General features: G+C 44.2%; 1 protein-coding gene across 1 annotated transcript in view; it reads left to right on the top strand.

The window, feature by feature from the left end:
- LOC144675854 (ectonucleoside triphosphate diphosphohydrolase 4-like) overlaps nt 1–13,654 on the top strand; it is a gene marked incomplete at its 3' end in the record, with an annotated part of 48,908 nt that extends 35,254 nt beyond the window's left edge. The window contains exons 5-8 of the mRNA XM_078536421.1: nt 794–944; nt 2,938–3,041; nt 9,309–9,368; nt 13,500–13,654. Of these exons, the coding sequence (XP_078392547.1) occupies nt 794–944; nt 2,938–3,041; nt 9,309–9,368; nt 13,500–13,654 (470 nt within the window). The remainder of the gene's footprint in view (nt 1–793; nt 945–2,937; nt 3,042–9,308; nt 9,369–13,499) is intronic.
- Between the last annotated feature and the right edge of the window lie 6,827 nt (nt 13,655–20,481).

Here is a 20,481-nt window from a genome sequence, read left to right as displayed (position 1 = left end):
AAAATTAAAACAGCTGGAAATGAGCAGTTAGGACCTGAGGGAGAAAGAATTCTTTTGCTGGCAACTGCCTCTTCAGAAATCAGCAGGGCTGCTGGATAGTGATCTAGAATGGTCATTTCCTCCAAACCTCACGCACTGAGGCTAACTGCTAAACCTTGGGTCACACCAGTTGGGATCAACTAATTCAGCACAGAGCATAAGTCGAACTGGGTCTGCATGGACCTGTGCTCATTATAATGAACTTGTCCCAATCAAGGGGTCTTCTTATTCCTAAATATTTGTTTTGCACACTGAGAATATTATGGTTTACTACAAGAAATTTGACAGTAATGAAGGGAACGAATCAGAAGCAACTCAAGAATATTGCATACCTGTAACCTACATCTATATAGCCTTCATTGTAGAGAAACCTGTCAAGACTGTTCACAGAGGAGAAATGGACTTTCAGGAGTAATGGCAAGGGGCGACTAAAAGCACAGTTGAAAAGGTGCTTTCTTACAAGGTTTTAAAGGAAACAGAGAGGTGAAAAGTGGTTTGGGCGGGGAGGTTCCAGAGATTCAGAATAAGGTGTGTTGAATGCTGGGACAGCGATTGTGGACCAGCAGGAGGTAGCATGCGGATAAGCTGCATTGGGTAACTGGAGAAGTTCATCATCCTTCACCTTTCCTGTGAACCTGCGACAAAGACATTGAACGTCAGTGAGTGTGTGCTTGCCTTGCGCGATTGAGATCTCACATGTTGTCACAAAACTTAACTAATATTTTAATAAGCGTTCATTGCACTGCTGTTCCAGGCATCTCGACGCTGGCCTCTTCTCCAGAGAAAGCAACGGATTATCTCCGTCCTCTGCTGAGGTTTGCCGCTGAACATGTTCCTGTTGCAAAGCACAAAGAGACACCATTGTACATCCTGTGCACTGCTGGAATGAGACTGCTACCAGAAAGGTATTGCAATTGCAGCCAGAAGAATTTCACTGGCACTTCTCAGTAAATTAAATTATTGACTATGTTTAAAAATACTTTGAAATTACTGTTCATAGGATGTGCTTTGCTTGTAATGAGACCGTTGTTAGTCATATCTGCATTAAAAAAAAAATCCTTCTTCTCATGAAGGTGATGTTTGTTAGTATGGAGGTCACATTCCAGTGAGTGTTTGCAAGGCAATCGGTGTCATAGTCATACATGCACAGTAGCTCAGTATTAGTCTCTGTTTGGTAATCTGGAGCTGGAATTATTCCTCACCTAGTGGAATGTGGGCATCACGGGCAAGGCCAACATTTGTTGCCCATCCCTAATTGCCCTTGAACTGAGTGGCTTGCTAGGCCATTTCAGAGGGCAGTTAAGAATCACATTGCTGGGAGGAGGGTCGGGAGTCACATGCAGGCCAGACCAGGAAAGGATGGAAGATTTCCTTCCCTAAAGAGCATTGGTTTTTTTTACAACAATTGATGATAGTTAGATACTGAGACTGGATTTAAATTTAAATTCCACCGGTTACTGTGGTGGGATTTGAATCTGTGTTCCCAGGACATTAGCCTGGGCCTCTGGATTACTAGCCCAATGACATTACCTCTGTACACCCATCTCTGCTAGGGGCCACAGTCCACTACTGCCACCTTGACTGAGATCAGCTAACTCAGCATATTTATTTTGCAAAGACCAGGGACTGAACCAGGGAACTCCCTGGTGTGTACAGAGCTCCCGAGTATATACGGAACATTATCACAAGATTTTCCAACTGCCCTCAAGTCGGCTCTAAATTCAGTCTTAAAGAGGAAGAGAAGGCCAGGGGTTTTAGATTTTTGTTTGAAATACTTCCCTGTACTATAGAAGAGACTAAACGTCTTTACCAGGGATTCCTTTGACATTTTTGTTTAAAACATCAATTTTAATCGCTGACTTGAAGATCCTTTAAGTCTGGTCCCTGTTGGACCTTTTTTGGTGATTTTGGTTGTGGGGCAGCCCCATTGCAAACACAGACAACCCTTAACTGCAGACTGGGCTGAGGGCCACATTGGAGATATCTGGATTGTGAGACCACATTATGAGCTGACAAAGTATATTTGAGCAAGAAAAATCTCTCCTCCCCCCTTCCCCTAGACCCGCACTCCTGTTTAAATAAAAACCCTTCCCTCTGCTGTGCTGTCTTCCAGATATATATTTGTGATCAGTGGTTCAGCTTTTTTTTTGGTGCTAGCTGCCTCTCAATCTTCAGATGTGGAATCAAACACAACATGTAGTTAAGAACATAACACAAGCTCTGCAAATCCATTTTAGGGTACAGCTCATCACAAGTACCAATCGGTGTTCGCTGGAGACCACTGCTGGAGATTTTCCATTGTCAGAGGGAGATTCTCCACCTTGTTGTCCAATAATGGGTGTCTATGCATGGAGGGGGTGTTGGTGGGGTGGGGTGGGTGGTGGTGGGGGGTGGGGGGGTGGGGGGGGCAGAGACAGGGATGTGGCATCTGAAGCCCCGCCTGTATCAACAAGGCCAGAATACCCAGTTTAAGAGAAAGTGGGGCGGGGGGTGCAAATTGATTTTTTTTACCTCAACCTGAGCCCCCATTCCCCTATCTTTTAAAATGTTTTAAAACATTTACCTGTAAAATCACAACATTGCCCTCAATTGGGTCCCGCATCTGCCTTTCATTGATGGGGTGTGCCTGTTTTGAGTCTGCTGATACAACAGCTAGAGTAAGTGGAGCCTCCTGCTAGAGCGAGTTACTGCCCCCCAATTGGAAAGCCTGACTGAAGGCTTGGACTGAGTATATCAAGGCCACTGCTACTGAAGTTCCAGTGGGAGTACACTAGAAGGATTGTGGCTATTCAGGCCTATAAGCACTCAATTAATTAAGTTAATTAATTTGAATCCTAAAAATAAAATAATGTTATGGGGAAAATCTTATCTGAATTCAGATGTGTTGCACCTCTCCAGCCAACAGGGTGCTATTCTTGAGGACCTTTACACTGATGTGCCCGTCGAATTTGACTTCCTGTTTTCTGAGTCCCACGCAGAGGTGATTTCCGGTAAACAAGAAGGTGTGTATTATGGTTCATCTAATCAGCATTGCAACTTAAAATTGGCTTCTTGTCAGCAACGTTTTATATTCCAATCCCCCACTACCAACACCAAACAAAAGATGGTGGTCTTCATTGAACCAGCGGCATGTAGGGCCACCCTCATTGGGTCAGCAGCATAGGGCCACCCTCATTGGGTCAGCAGCACGTAGGGCCACCCTCATTGGGTCAGCAGCACTTAGGCCACCCTCATTGGGTCAGCAGCACTTGGGCCACCCTCATTGGGTCAGCAGCACTTGGGCCACCCTCATTGGGTCAGCAGCACGTAGGGCCACCCTCATTGGGTCAGCAGCACATAGGGCCACCCTCATTGGGTCAGCAGCAAATTACTCACCAATGCTCTGCACTGTTTTAGCCAGTTAACACATGATCCCTAGGCCTTGCTAACCTGTTTCTAATTTCTTTGGCCTTAGGCAAGTGGATTATTTAGAGAGAGGAATTGAAGCTACTTCTGTGGATTTCTGTGTGGGGAATATAAACAGGGTGACGGCTTTCCAGTTGTGTCTGGATACCAGTGCAATCAAAAACAAACCAAATATATCTCAGGTGCCCAGTGTCAGAAATATAAACAAAAGGTCAAAAAGAACTAGTAATGTTGGAAATCTGAAACAATAAAAGAAAATGCTGGAAATACCAAACAGAGTAAGCATCAGTGGAGGTAAGTTCTGGATATATCAGCAGTTCCTTTTTGCCTTTTGTAGATACTCCTGTCAATGGAAACCTGCAATCCCCCTCCCCTCGGATAAGCTATTGGGGGTTCAGTTGAAACTTTCAGAACTCAGATGGTTATGTTTCGTTAGATCAGCATGTTGAGGGTTATGGAATCAAGATTACAGATCCGCCACATTCTAGTTGAATGGTGGAACAGGCTCGAGGCACTGAATGACCTACTCCAGTTCCTAGGGCATTGACTTGAATCTAATCTGGGACTACTTTATAAAGTGCATTTAATTCTGACATGACTGAATTTAGTGCTACTCCCACATAGAGTCGCTGTGATCCTTACACTTCACATCGGACACACTGCAGGATCAGGAAATTTGCAGATATTCTGCATCTGAATCATGAATAATTGAACCCTTGTAAATATTTCACGTGGCTCAGTAGCAAAGGTCAAAAGTAGCCAGGCATGAAATTAGAGTTCCAGGCTTGTTTTGATTTTGATTTGTTAAATTAGTTGTTGTAAATTAACCAGTTTGCAAGGTTCTCTGGTTGAATTCATGTATGTTTTGTAATTTAAAATGCAAATGTGTATGCTTGTTATATTTTTAGAGTACAGAACCACAACACTATAGTAGCGTACGTGTCGGTTCACAGGTCTGTAGGTGAGACTATTAACACTTGCAGTGTCTGTGAAATATGAAGAAGTGTTAGCTCAAGGCAAGCTTTGAATTTTTACTAAAAATTACAAATACCCCGCTAAAGGCATAGAGGCCACATGCACCACTGGCATAGTCTCAAATCACTGCAGACAAACGGGCCCCAAGTGCGACTCCCAATCTGTACGTAGTTAGGTGATCCCAGTTGACACACTACAGGGAGCTGTTGAGAACATACAAATTATGAGCAAGGGTAGGCCACTAGGCCCCTCGAGTCCTGTTACCCATGATTATTCTTCTGGTGGTTGCTCCATGAAAATGCAGATTTGGATATCAGCTGAGGATGAGATTGGGCTCAGTCTTGAGCTTTGTGCCAGCCATGGCTCTCAGTAGCTTTCTCACCCCTCAGCCAGAAGGTTCTGGGTTCAAGCTCCACTCCAGAGTCTTGAGCACAAAATCTGGGCTGACACTCCCAGTGCTACTCTATCAGTTGAGACGGTAAAACGAGGCCCTGTCTGTTCTCTCAGGTGTACATATAAAAAAAAATCCCCTGGCAGAGAAGAATCCCCAGCATTTTGGTCAACATTTAGCCCGACACCAAGGCCTCTAAGACACAGGTTACCTGATCATCGTTGCTGTTTGTGAATCTTGCTGTACATATATTGGCTGCTGCATTTCCTACATTACAACAGTGACTACACTTCAAAAAGTACTTTTTTTGACCGTAAAGCGCTTTGGAATGTCCTGAGATCATGAAGGGCACTGTAGGTGTGCAAGTTTGTTCTTTCTTTCTCCAGTCGAATACTCATCTATGTTCCTACGTAGGAAATAATCATTTGGACCAACAGCAGCAGGATGGCTGGGGAGAGCATAGGGGCAGTGAACCGAAATACTCTGCAAAACTTAAGCATGCAACAGTCAGTATGCTCTGGCAGCAATCCAGCTTGCTTAGTTTCCTTACGTGGTTGTAAAAGCCCTTAAGCTTTGCTGCAGCAAAACACCCATATTGCAATGTCCTTTTTCAAAAATATTTGAATCAGTGATTTTATGATACCTAGCAAGTTAATCGTATATTTTAGGTGAGCTGAGAATCACAATCAGCAGCTACATGGGTCCTGTCACTGTGCTGATCCAAATAACCCCGACGATTGCGAGTGCTATTACAGTTCAGCATTCATACAATTGATATCTGGGTCACCAGTACTGTTTACTTCTGAAGCTGGGCAAATGTGTGAAACTGCTCTATATTAGGGTAAAAGCAAAATACTGCAGATGCTGGAAATCTGAAATAAAAACACAGAAAATGCTGGAAGAACTCAGCAGGTCTGGCAGCACCTGTGGTGAGAGAGAAAAACAGAGTTTATGCTTCGAGTCCGTACGACCATTCTTCAGAGCTCTAAAGAATCGTATGGACTCAAAACGTTAACTCTTGTTTCTCTCACGACAGATGCTGCCAGACCTGCTTAGTTTTTCCAGTATTTTGTATTTTTATTTTATATTAGGGTATCTTGGTTTTCATTAGCTTTCGGATTTTCCTTTTTGTTTTTCCCCTTAAAGATATAATCATTTTTTTATTAAATAACCCACACCCCTTCCAAATATGGTTCCAGTAATCATTGAGCAATGATTGCTCATCTCAGTAATTTAACCACCCTTGTAGACAAACTTGATAGCATCTCATCTTCAGATTGTGCAGTGTTCCTGTTGAAATAGGCCAAATTAAACTTTTTTTAAATTAAAAGTGTTTTTTCTCAATACTTTAAATTCTTCCTGTTACCTTTTGGATTTCTGTTCTGATACTTGTCTTGTAGAAACTGACAGAATACCAGGCCATGCGTACGTAAGCAGCCAATGGTTAAACTTGAACATTGTAACCTATAGTGAAACAGACTTTTCATCGTAATTGCTCAGGTTGTCTCACTACCCAGGCTGAATCACTCTGAAAATGTCCCTTCATGTGTGTTAAGTTCTACCATTAGTATATGTTCCTATAAAGTGGAGATTTTTGACTTGTAGGGGACTGGAGGTGTAAGCTCACTATTTTCTTTGCAAATACCACATGACCCAGCTAAACTGTAGCAATCAAGGCTATTGCAAACCACAATCATTACAGTGCAGGAGACCATTTGGCCCATTGCGTCTGCAGTGCACAGTTGTTAAACAGCTTAATTTACGTTGCATTTTATTTTGCCGATCTAATTCCCTCGCTGCCTTCTCTTGCCAAGGTGCTGACCCTTTGCTGGAGTACAATCTCATAGGCCTCAACCGTCCACTGATAACTTACCTACATTGTTAATATCTTCAACAGCAAATGTTAGCGGGTTGTTGAAATGCTTTCTGTCAGCCACTCAAAGCTTTACATTAGCATTCTGTTGTTTACAGTCACCTTCCAGCCTTCTTATCAGACTCCATGATGTGCACACTGTGGGATAATTAGGACATGACAAAAGGAAGGAATTCTACTGCAATTAATTAAGGCCCCCATTTTTCCCTCCCCCTCTCAAAAAAGGCTCAAGTTGTGGATCCAGTACAGAGTGTGAGACTAATGACTATAAGACCATAAGACATAGGAGCAGAAATTAGGCCATTTGGCCCATCGAGTCTGCTCCGCCATTTAATCATGGCTGATAAGTTTCTCAACCCCATTCTCCCGCCTTCTCCCCGTAACCTTTGATCCCCTTACCAATCAAGAACCTATCTCTCTCGGTCTTAAATACATACAATGACCTGGCCTCCACAGCCTTCTGTGGCAATGAATTCCATAGATTCACCACTCTCTGGCTAAAGAAGTTTCTCCTCATCTCTGTTCTAAAAGGTCTTCCCTTTACTCTGAGGCTGTGCCCTCGGGTCCTAGTCTCTCCTACTAATGGAAACATTTTCCCTACGTCCACTCTATCCAGGCCTTTCAGTATTCTGTAAGTTTCAATCAAATCTCCCCTCATCCTTCTAAACTCCATCGAGTATAGACACAGAGTCCTCAAACGTTCCTCATATGTTAAGCCTTTCATTCCTGGGATCATTCTCGTGAACCTCCTCTGGACCCTCTCCTGGGCCAGCACATCCTTCCTGAGATATGAGGTCCAAAATTGCTCACAATATTCTAAATGTGGTCTGACCAGAGCCTTATAAGCCTCTGCAGCACATCCCTGCTTTTATATTCTAGTCCTCTCGAAATAAATGTCAACATTACATTTGCCTTCCTAACTACCGACTCAACCTGCAAGTTAACCTTGAGAATCCTGGACTAGGACTCCCAAGTCCCTTTGCACTCCAGATTTCTGAATTCTCTCCCCATTTAGAAAATAGTCTTTGCCTCTATTCTTCCTACCAAAGTGCATGACCTCACACTTCCCCACGTTGTATTCCATCTGCCACTTCTTTGCCTATTCTCCTAACCTGTCTAAATCCCTCTGCTGCCTCCCCGCCTCTTCAATACTACCTGTCCCTCCACCGATCTTTGTATCATCTTCAAACTTAGCCAGGATGCCCTCAGTTCCTTCCTCTAGATCATTAATGTATAAAGTGAAAAGTTGTGGTCCCAACACTGACCCCTGCGGAACTCCACTAGTCACCGGCCGCCATCCTGAGAAGGACCCCCTTATCTCCACTCTCTGCCTCCTGCCAGACAGCCAATCTTCTATCCATGCTAGTACCTTGCCTCTAACACCATGGGCTCTTATCTTACTGAGCAGCCTCCTGTGCGGCACCTTGTCAAAGGCCTTCTGGAAGTCCAAGTAGATAGCATCCATTGGCTCTCCTTTGTCTAACCTACTCGTTACCTCCTCAAAGAATTCTAACAGATTTGTCAGGCATGACCTCCCCTTGATGAAACCATGCTGACTTTGCCCTATTTTGCCATGCACTTCCAAATATTCTGAAATCTCATCCTTAATAATGGACTCTAAAATCTTACCAACGACCGAGGTCAGGCTAATCGGCCTGTAATTTCCCGTCTTTTGCCTCACTCCCTTCTTAAACAGGGGGGTTACATTTGCGATTTTCCAGTCCTCTGGGACCCTCCCTGACTCCAGTGATTCCTGAAAGATCACCACTAATGCCTCCACTATCTCTTCAGCTATCTCCTTCAGAACTCTGGGGTGTAATCCATCTGGTCAGGTGATTTATTCACCTTCAGACCTTTCAGTTTTCCTAGCACCTTCTCCTTGGTAATGGCCACCATACTCACCTCTGCCCCCTGACTCTCTTGAATTTTGGGGATGTTACTCGTTTCTTCCTCCGTGAAGACTGACGCAAAGTACCTATTGAGTTCCTCCGCCATTTCTTTGTTCCCCATTATTACTTCTCCAACATCATTTTCCAGTGGCCCAATGTCCACTTTTGCCTCTCCTACCCTTTATATATCTAAAAAAACTCTTTTATATTACTGAGGTTGTAGAGTCATTTGTGTCTCAGAAGGAGGCCATTTAGTCCATCAAGTCTATACTGGCTCTCTGTGGAGCAATCCAATTAGTCCCAGTCCCCCTGCTCTATCCTGGAACCCTGGCGAGTTTGTTTCCTTTATGTGCCTATCCAGTTTCCTATTGGGATCAATGATTGTCTCTGCTTCCACTGTCCTCATGGGCAATGTGTGCCAGGTCATTACCACTCTCTGCATAAAAAAGGTCTTCCTCACATTCCTCCTGCATCTCTTGCCCAAAACCTTAAATCTGTGTCCCCCTAGTCCTTGTACCATCAGCTAATGGGAACAGCATTTCTTTGTCTACCTTATCTAAACCTGTCATAATCGTATACGCCTTGATCAAATCTACCCCCCATGCCCCCTCCATCTCCTTCACTCCAAGGAGAACAACCCCTGTTTCTCCAATCTTAAGTGTTGTATTCTGAAGCACTCTGATGTATTATTTTACTGATTTAATTTTGTTGCTGACTTGTAGAATTATATTGACAGGAGTCTATGCCTGGATTGGAATCAACTTTGTTCTTGGACGATTTGACCATATTGAAGATGGTAAGTCCACCTGTTAATAAGTTTCAAGTTCCTCCATGGGGTTGGTGGAGACCTCCCTAACCTGACCCTGACCCCTGATGTCCATTCTGGTCTGCATCCAACACCATTCTTGACACCAGTCACCCATCTCTCTGCCGTACCTCCTCTTTGCTTCGCTAGCAGCAGATTTCAGCTTCATTCCCCTTTTCCTCTGGAGTTTTCTTCCCAAACCTCTTTGTTTGGCTATTTTCTTTACTGTTTTCTAAAACCATTTTGAAACCTACTTCTTCAACGGTGCTACATGCTGGGACTTCTCTCCTACTTTCTGCCATTTGTCCTTTTCTTCCCCTATGAAGTGTTTTGGCTTGTTTTTCCTCCCAAGTGTTACCTAAACGCAAGTTGTTTTTCTTCCTCATTCTGGCTCGGCCAGTTTCTGTTTCATGTTTACTGCTTTATTTTAGTCTCCAAAAAGTTATTTTTGCAGGAAATGTTTGCACAACCACCAACATCCTTTCAGAATCCCCTAATTTCACACGTGTCTGTTTTGAAAAGTACATGAAATCCTTCAGATCTTTAAAAGACAAGTAACTGTGACCAGCCTGTAAGGACTCCGCACTCAAAAAGGATGAACAAAGCCTAGATCCAAGAACATCGGACAGCCCCTCTAGCCTGTTTGGTCCTTCAATGAGATCATTCATGGCTGATCCTTATTCTAACTGCATTTACCCATTTAGGCTCTAAATCCATTAATGCCCTCAAACTAGAAAAAAAATCAATGGATTTCAAATTTAAAGTTCTAAACCAAGCTAGCATCTACTGCTGTGTGTGGAAGAGGTTGTTCCACACTTCTACCACCTAGTGCAGGAAGATGTGTTTGCTAACTTCTCTCCTGATTGGTCTGCCTGATTTTAAGGTCGTGTTTCCTTGTTCTGCCATCAGCAGGAGAAAATGTTTTTCTTTATCCAACCCTATAAGTGCCTTTCAAAATCCTAAAAAAAAACTCAAATGACTTAACCTTCTATAATCCAGGGAATTCAAGCCTATTTTATGTAACCTCTCCTCATAATTTAGCCTTCAGAGCCCTTTCTGGGAAGAGAGAGGGGACAGCTTCATTCCATTAGTCTGGGTTGGACTGAAGTCCTAACCCTAACCATGCTCGACATGACAGCTGCCTTCAGTCAGTGCACAGTCTGAATTTCAAGTTAGTTTGAGCAATGTTAAATTTGTTGCATTCTGGCTTTAAAATAACTCGAGAAATATTTGATTAAGAAAGGAACTGAATGTTCCAAGGGCAGATTTAGATAACCATTATGGTTTCCATTGTCCTGGGTCACAGGAAACTCTCACAGCTGTCGGAGCTGAATAACAAACAAAATGTAGATCGACACCCTGGCATTTTTCTTTGACTTGCCGCAGATGACATGGAGAACTTTATTGTGAGCGTTTTCACTTGTGGTTATAAATCTATCCCACTTCCCCACACCACACCCAGGCTTCCCATCTCGACCCAGCTCAGTAGGGGAGAATCATTGATGGTGCAGATTGGTGGCTGTTGGAAGCAGCAAAATGATGGCTCAAATGGCCTTCCTTATTTATGGCCACTATCAACATCCTGGGGTTACCATTGTCAGTGGAATTCCCAATTTGGTCTGCCTAATGTCCAAACACACCTCATAGGCACTCAATAAGTCATTTGCAAGTGAATTTTATCCATGATTCTCAAGAGAATGCCCAAACCTTATTCATTGTCTAGTACCTGAGCACCGAGTTCCAAGTCTTGCTTTCATTTCAGTACAGACATAATCCATGTCCATACATTTTTCCATTGATCATAAGGTTCACAAAACAGTAATGGAAAATCATATCCTGCCACCCTATACCTGATTTCAGTCATCTTTCTTCAAAGATTCTCCAATTACAGTCTTCTCTCAAAAAAAATGAACCCCAATACTAGCCTTCTGTCTGGAAGTAAATCTTAGTCTCCAGTCTTCACTTTCAGGCACTCATTCTCAGCTACTAAATGTCAGTACAATTCACAAGCCTGGTTGTGAAGAAGACATTGAGACTAGGATGCTTTGGTGGAGGCTATTTATTGCTTGCCACAGAGCTTACTTTTCCTTTCTAACACCAACCACCTAATGCTGGCTGACTCTTCTTTATATAAGCACCTGAGTATGATTAACTAAACAATACCCAATGCCTGTCCGCCTTATTACCTTAAATTACTGGATAAATAACATCCATCAGCAAAACCGGTTAGATACTAAAAGCCATTGATCACAAACTGAACTGGGCTAGCCATATAACTACTATAGCTACAAGAGCAGGTCAGAGGCTAGGAATCCTGCAGCAAGTAACTCACCTCCTGACTCCCCAAGCCTGCCCACCATCTACAAGGCACAAGTTAGGAGTGTGATGGAATAATCTCCAGTTGCCTGGATGAGTGCAGCTCCAACAACACTCAAGAAACTCAACACCATCCAGGACAAAGCAGCTGCTTGATTGGCATCCCATCCACCGCCTTAAACATTTACTCCCTCCACCACTGATGCACAGTGGCAGCGGTGTGTACCATCTACAAGATGCACGGTGTTCCCAGTGTGGCATCAAGGAGCCCCAGCAAAACTGGAGTCAATGGGAATCAGGGGGGAAACTCTCTGCTGGTTGGAGTCACACCTAGCACAAAGGAAGATGGCTGTGGTTGTTGGAGGTCAGTCATCTCAGCTCCAGGATATCAGGAGTTCCTCAGGGTAGTATCCTTGGCCTAACCATCTTCAGCTGCTTCATCAATGCCCTACTTTCCATCATAAGGTCAGAAATGGGGATTTTCACTGATGATTGAACAATGTTCAGCAGCATTCGCGACTCCTCAGATATTGAAGCAGTCCATGTCCAAGTGCAGCAAGACCTGGACAATGTCCAGGCTTGGGCTGACAAGTGGCAAGTAACATTCGTGCCACACAAGTGTCAGACAATGACCATCTCCAACAAGAGGGAATCCAGCCATCGCCCATGGATGTTCAATGGCATTACCATCACTGAATCCCCCACTATCAACATCCTGGGGGGTTACCATTGACCAGAAACTGAACTGGACTAGCCATATAAATACTGTGGCTACAAGAGCAGGTCAGAGGCTAGGAATTGTGCTACGTGTAACTCACCTCCTGACTTCCCAATGTCTGTCCACCATCTACAAGGGACAAGTCAGGAGTGTGATAGCTCCCCACTTGCCTGGATGAGTGCAGCTCCCACAGCACTCAAGAAACTTGACACCATCCAGGACAAAGCAGCCCGCTTGACTGGCACCACATCCACAAATATTCACTCCCTCCACCACTGATGCACTGTTGCAGCACTATGTACCTTCTACAAGATGCACTACAGGAATTCACCAAAGCTCCTTCAACAGCAACTTCCAACCTCACAACCACTACCATCTAGAAGGACAAGGGCAGCAAATAGATGGGAACACCACCATCTGGAAGTCCCCCTCCAAGTCACTCACCATCCTGACTTGGAAATATCCTTCACTGCTACTGGGTTAAAATGCTGGAACTCCCTTCCTAACAGCACTGTGGGTGTACCTACACCACATGGACTGCAGCGGTTCAAGAAGGCAGCTCACCGCCACCTTATCAAGGGCAACTAGGGATGGGCAATAAATGCTGGCTCAGCCAGCGAAGCCCGCATCCTGCTAATGTATTAAAAAAAAACTTGCCAAGGCTCCTTCGACAACACCTTCCAAACCCACAACCTCTACCACCTAGAAGGGCAAAGGTAACAGATAAATGGAAGCACCACCACCATCTGCAATTTCCCCTCCAAGTCACTCACCATTCTGACTTTGAAACATATCGCCGTTCCTTCACTGTCACTGGGTCAATATCCTAGAACTCCATTCCTAATAGCACTGTGGATGTACCTACATCACATGGACTGCAGCGGCTCAAGAAGGCAGCTCATCACCACCTTCTCAAGGGCAATTAGGAATGGGTAATAAATGCTGCCCTTGCCAGTGACGCCCGCACCCAAGAACGAATTTTTTTTTTTTGAAGTTGCATTCATGCTGGACTGAAAAGTTTATCAGATTTTAACAGATTGCTGATCTAATCACGGCCTCTTTATTTTCTTGTTCTTATTTATTTTTAGATTATGATGCACGTGTTGCTGTAACTGTGTCCAGCAATCCCAACCAAGGCCCTGTGATTCGCAAGCGGACGGTTGGCATACTGGACATGGGTGGAGCTTCTGTTCAAATTGCTTATGAGGTGGTAACCCCTGTAACTTTTCTCTCTCCAGAGCAGGTCAGTATCTAATTTTATTTTAATTATTATTAAAGGTATTTACTCAGGATGGCTCCTTTTAGATTATCTCAATAGTTGCAGGGAATGAACTACGACGACACCCTGGCTCTCTTTCTTGGCCTCCTCACTCACTGATGCATGAAACTACTTTCTAATCCATGGAAATAAACCAAAATCAATATTTTTTCACAGCCCAATTTAAACTCTTGTCCACAGATGCTCGTTGGAAAGCGTCTAAGCAGTAGGCATCAGTAAGGACAGAATTGAGCTCAGTTGTGATTTCCCCATGCAGTTGGATAGCCATGGGTTCACACCTGAAGAATAGCCATGTTGGGAGGTCCAAGAAGGTGACTGACAGATGTTGGACTGTCTTTTTGTGAGTTAGTACCATTGGCAGGGGGAATGATAGAAATTTACCACTTTCACCAATAGCCATTTCTTGCCTGTGTTTCATTGATATCGGTTAAGGTATCACTTTCTCATCTTCCAATTAGGTACTTTACAACTTCCTGGACTCAACATTGAGTTCAACAGTTTCTGGCTATGAACTCTGTCCCCCATTTTGATTATTTTTTTTTGCCATGTGCCGGTTTGAATTTTGTTTTCCATGTTTTTGTTTTTGGACAGAGCTGTTTTTGTTAGTTGGGCATTTACACTCACTCTGAACCAATGCTTTGTTTCTTTACTGCAACTATTACCGCTCCCTTTGCCCTTTGTTTCATGACATCTTTGTCATTTAATCTCTCCCCTCCTCTACCCTATCCCAGACCTTCCCTTTTGTTCTTCCTACCCCTCCCCACTGCCCCCTGCTTTCAACAGCATAAAACCTATCTTATTTCTATCCTCCTTCAGTTCTGAAGAAGTCACATTCAACTCATTAACTCTGTTTCTCTCTTCACAGATGCTGCCAGACCTGAGTATTTCCAGCGCTTTCTGTTTTTATTTCAGATTTCCAGCATTTGCAGTGTTTTGCTTTTATCTCTTCCTCGTTCAAATCCCTCCATTGCCTCACCCTTTCCTGTAACCAGCTCCAGTTCTACAACCTTATGAAAACCTTACGTTGCTCTAACTCAGGCATTATATGCATCCTCAATTTTCTTGCCCCCTGCCCCAGTTGGCGGCTGAGCCTCTAGTTGTCTACGGCCTATGCTCTGGAATTCCCTCCCTAGACTTGCTACCTAACGTCCCTTAAAATGCCCCTTAAATCCTGCCTTAATGACCAAGAGTTTGGGCACCTGTCTTGATATCTCCTTATGTGTCTCGGTGTCAAATTTTTGACTGATAACACTCCTGTGAAGTGTATCGGCATGTTTTATTACCTTAAACAATGCTTATATGAGCAAAAGTTGTTATTATTATGAGGTCTCATTAGCAGCCTCTCATTGCAGTATCTACAGATTGCAGTGTGGGGAATTCTCGTTTTTAAATAATCATACCAAACATGAAAACCTACTTTATAGTGAATGTAACTGCTCCCTATAGCAAGAAGATGGCGCACCACCACCTTGAGGGTAATTAGGAATGGGCCCGCAGCGGCCACATCTCGTGAAAGAATAAATTGTTTAAAAGTTGTTCTTTGATTAGAAAAGACCTAATATGGGGAAACAATACCTTAGCAAGCAACTGTGTTCAGTGTAAAGCACTCTAGTCTACGTCAGGTAGTGTTTTTTAAAAAAAGTAAATGATCCCTATCTGTTAAATAGAACACACTGGCAACCAGTTAGATGCCCACTAATGCAAATGGCTTACTGCTCTTCCTGGCTTGGGGCTCAATAGGGTCCAAATCTGTAATTTAAATTTTCTGCGCCAAAGTAATACTGAATTTTCAACTGCTGCTGTTGTGACGGACTCTCACCAATAGATCCACCGCTGATTTAAGCAGTGTGGTTCACCTCCCTCTTCGAGACTTGTCATGGTAATCACCAACGACTTACTGGCAAGGGGCAAACAATGCAGATTTCTCTTGATTTATTGCAGAAATATTCAGCAATCAGCTAAAGGCAGGGGGTGGGGGGCGATGGTGGCATACTGGTAATGTCACTGGACTAGTAATCCAGAGACCCAGGCTAATACTCTGGGGACATGGGTTCAAATCTCACCATGGCAGCTGGTGGAAGTTGAATTCAGTTAATAAATCTGGAAGTGAAAGCTAGCCCCAGTAATGGAAGTATTGTGAACTGTGCGGTGGATAGTGATAGACTTCCAAAGGATATAGACAGGTTGGTGGAATGGCAGACATGTGGCAGATGAAATTTAATGGAGGGAAGTGTGAAGTGATACATTTTGATCAGTAACAGGGAGAGAGGTGACATAAAATAAAGGGTACAATTCTAAAGGGAATGCTGGAGCGGAGGGACCTGGGTGTGTGTATATGCGCATAAATCATTGAAGGTAGCAGGGCAGGTTGAGAAAGCAGTTAATAAATTATACTGAATCCAGGGTTTTATAAATAGGGGCATAGAGTGCAAAAGCAAGTGAGTTATGAACCTTCATAAAACACTGGTTCAGCCTCAATGGGAAGGATGTGAAGGTTTTTGAAAGGATGCAGGAACTATTTACGAAAATGGTTCCGAGGATCAGAGACTTTAGTTCTGTGGATAAATTGGCGGAAGCTGGGGCTGTTCACCTTGGGGAAGAGAAGGTTAATAGGAGATTTGTTAGACGTGTTCAAAATCAGGAGGGATCTGGATAGAGTAAATGGGGAGAAACTTCCCATCAGCAGAAGGTCAAGAACCCTAAGGTGATTAACAAAAGAACCAGAGGCGACATGAGGAAAAACTTCTTTATGCAACAAGTGGTTTGAATCTGGAATGCACTGCCTGGGCGTGTAGTGGAGACAGATTCAATTGAGGCTTTCAAAAGGGAACTGGATAATTATCTGAAGAGAAAAGATTTACAGGGCTACAGGGAAAAGGTGGAAGGGTGGGACTAGCTGAGTTGCTGTTGCAGAGAATGGACACAGAGACAATGTGCTGAATATTCATAAGATAAAAGCAAAATACTGCGGATACTGGAAATCTAGAACAAAAACAAAAATACCTGAAATAGAGAAATGAGGTGAAATATAAGCTGGTAGAAAGGGGTGGGACAGGTAGAGCTGGATAAGGGGCCAGTGATAGGTGGAGGCAAAGAAGAGATTGCCAAAAATGTCATAGACAAAAGGACAAAGGGGTGTTGACGGCGGTGATATTATCTAAGGAATGTGCTAATGGGGACATTAAGGGTAGCAAGCAGGACAAGCTAGTGACAGGTGGCCCGAGTGGGGTGGGGGGAAGGGATCGAAATGGGCTAAAAGGTGGAGATAAAACAATAAGTCAAAATAAATTTTAAAATAGGTGGGAAAAGAAAAATATATATTTTTTTAAATTATAAATTATTGGAGAAAGGGGGTGGGGACTGAGGAAAGAGTTCATGATCTAAAATTGTTGAACTCGATATTAAGTCCGGAAGGCTTTAAAGTGCCTAGTCGGAAGATGAGGTGCTGTTCCTCCAGTTTGCGTTGAGCTTCACTGGAACGTTGCAGCAGGCTAAGGACGGACATGTGGGCATGAGGGTGGTGTGTTGAAATGGCAAGCGACAGGGAGGTCTGGGTCATGCTTGCGGACAGACCGAAGGTGTTCCACAAAGCGGTCACCCATATCTTCGGTTATTGTTTTATCTCCACCTTTTAGCCCATTTCGATCCCTTCCCCCCACCCCACCCCCACTAGGGCCATCTGCCACTAGTTTGTCCTGCTTGCTACCCTTAATGTTCCCATTAGCACATTCCTTAGGTAATATCACCACCGTCAACACCCCTTTGTCCTTTTGTATATGGCATCTTTGGCAATCTCTTATTTGCCTCTACCTATCCCTGGCCCCCTGTCCAGGTCTACCTGACCCACCCCCATCTACCAGCTTATATTTCATCTAATTTCTCTATTTCCTTAGTTCTGATGAAGGGTCATACGGACTCGAAACATCAACTGTATTCCTCTCCACAGATGCTGTCAGACCTGTTGTGTTTTTCCAGATATCTTTGTTTTTGTGCTGAATATTCATATTCAGTGAATATTCACTACTGTGCTGTAACCATTCAATGATTTTAGTGTGGATACATTCAAGGAACTTGATAAACGCAGGAGGAAGAAAGAAGTTGAAGGTTACCCTGATAGTGTGATCACGAAGGGTGGGAGGAGCCTTGTGTGGAACATAAGCACCAACATAGATGAGGTGGGCCAAATGGTCTGTTTCTGTGCTGTAAATTCCATGTAAAGCTGTCAGCAGGGAATACAAACACTTTACTGTGTTTTACATCCTCAGGCCATCACAGCCAAGGAATTAATGTTCAGTAGGCAAATGAAGCAGGGTGTTTGGAGATATTGATGCTGCTTTAGATCCCAGGAACCTTGAGCTTCAAAGACCCTGAATTGCCTGCTTAAAAGAAAGCTGTGTGCAGGGAGTTGTAAGGTCTGTATTTTTTAACAGTCAGGGAGCTGTACAGGAGGGTTACAGCTGTTGCTGCTTCTGCACATTGACTCACAGACATTCAGCAGCAGCAGCATGAGGCCTAGGTCCCTGGGCCCATTCTTCCCTCTTCTACCTCGTATCTTCCCCAGGCTCCAGAATCACAGCCACACTGAGCTCCAGTCATTCCGGTCAACTCTTACCGTCTGGCCTGAACTCAAGCTCCAGGAACTTGTGGCCAAACTTGCCCTTGTGCCCCACATAATACCACAGGTAGAATTCACTCGAAATAGTCCCCGCGCTGGCAGCCCCTGAGTCACAAGTCACGCAGTCCCATGTGGGTGTGAGAGGATTTCCCTCCAGTTCCAATTGTTGCCATCAATGAGGCCAAATCCCCCTGCATGTGTTACTCCTGGAAACAAGTAGCTTAAATAGTGGAGGTAGTGAAGATTAAAATCCAGTCAGACAATTAATGGAGTTCATTCCACTGAGATCAGTAGAAACAAAATTCAAGTGGGGTGTATAACAGATGGCCAGTCAGCAAAGGAGAGTTTATACCATCCAACGATAAATATTAACAGCACTTCACTGCTACACTGAGCATGGCATGAGGTAGGTACTTGAACATGGAGTGCAGTTCATAGCGATTCACACCAGCTTCCCTGAATTATGAGGAGGAAAACAAAGCAAGGCACCCACACATGGCCACTATGCAGTGACCCTTGTATTGATGTCAGGTGAGGGACAGGATCAGATTTATTCTTGTTCTCTTCCTGCTCCTCAAGAACCCCTCTCCTCCTTCTGTTCCTCACCTACCCCTCGTCCTCCTGTACCTCACTCACTCCTCCTCCCATTCATTTTTTCTTGTTTAATAAATATTTTATTTTTTGTATTAAAAGTTCATCAGCAGACTCTTGTGAATTTGTCCAGTAACTTTCTTCCACTTTCCAAAAATGAGTTAGGATCCATCAAGCCAGGTTTCATTCTGGGAACTAACTTGTCCAGTATTAATATCAGCTGGGATTGTAACACTCACTCACCCCTCTTCTCCCATTTATCCACTCTTCTCCTCCTCCTCAACCAACCCTCTCCTCCCGTTCCTCATCCATCTCTCTCCTCCTCCCGATCCTCACCCACTCCTCTACTCCTCCCGATCCTCAACCACCCCTCTTTTCCTCTCATTCCTCACCACCCCTCTCCTCCTCCTGCTCCTCACCCACCCCTGCCCTCCTCCTGTTCCTCACCTGCCATTCTTCTCCTGTTCTTCACCTACCCCTCTCCTCAGTTGACGCTCAGTTTGGGTTCTGCCAGGCCACTCAGCTCCTGACCTCATGACAGCCTTAGTCCGAACATGGACAAAAGAGCTGAAGCCGTGAGGTGAGAGTGACTGCTTTTGACATCAGCATATGACTGAGTGTGGTATCTAGGAACCCTAGCAATACTGGAGTCAATGCAAATCAGGGGGAAAACTCTTCGTTGGTTGGAGTCATACCTAGCACAAAGGAAGATGGTTGTGTTTGTTGGAGATCAATAATCTCAGTTCCAGGACATCACTGCAGGAGCTCCTCAATGTAGTGTCCTCGGTCCAACCATCTTCAGCTGCTTCATCAATGACCTTCCTTCCATCATAAGGTCAGAAGTGGGGATGTTCTTTGAAGATTTCACAATGTTCATTATTCACAACTCTTCAGTTACTGAAGCAGTCCATGTCCATATGCAGCAAGACCTAAACAAAATTCAGGCTTCGGCTGATAAGTGGCAAATAACATTCACACTACACAAGTGCCAGGCAATGACCATCTCCAACAAGAGAGAATCCGTCTCCCCTTGACATTCAATGGCATTACCATCGCGGAATCTCACACTATCAACATCCTGGGGGTTACCATTGTCCAGAAACTTGAACTGGACCCAGCCATATAAATACCCTGACTACAAGAGCAGGTCAGAGGCTGGGAATTCTGCAGAGAGTAATTCACCTCCTGACTCCCCAAAACCTGTTCACCATCTACAAGTCACAAGCCAGGGAGTGTGATGGAATACTGTCCACTTGCCTGGATGAGTGCAGCTCCAACAACATTCAAGAAGCTTGACACCATCCAAGACAAAGAGCCCCATCTACCACTTTCAACATCGACTCCCTTCACCACAAATGCACAGTGGCAGCAATGTGTACCATCTACAAGATGCACTGCACGCAACTCACAAAGGCTCCTTTGACAGCACCTTCTAAACTGCAACCTCTACCACCTAGAAGGACAAGGACAGCAGATGCATGGAAACACCACCACCTGCAAGTTCCCCGCCAAGCACCATCCTGACTTGGAAATATATCGCCGTTCAAAATCCCTGAACTCCCCTCCCTAAAAGCATTATTGGTGT

This window comes from Cetorhinus maximus, unplaced genomic scaffold (genome assembly GCF_964194155.1).
Source record: "Cetorhinus maximus unplaced genomic scaffold, sCetMax3.hap1.1 HAP1_SCAFFOLD_1202, whole genome shotgun sequence".
In the NCBI taxonomy this organism is placed as follows: domain Eukaryota; kingdom Metazoa; phylum Chordata; class Chondrichthyes; order Lamniformes; family Cetorhinidae; genus Cetorhinus; species Cetorhinus maximus.
The sequence above is the reverse complement of the archived record's forward strand: the minus strand, read 5'-3'. Positions and strand labels throughout refer to the sequence as shown.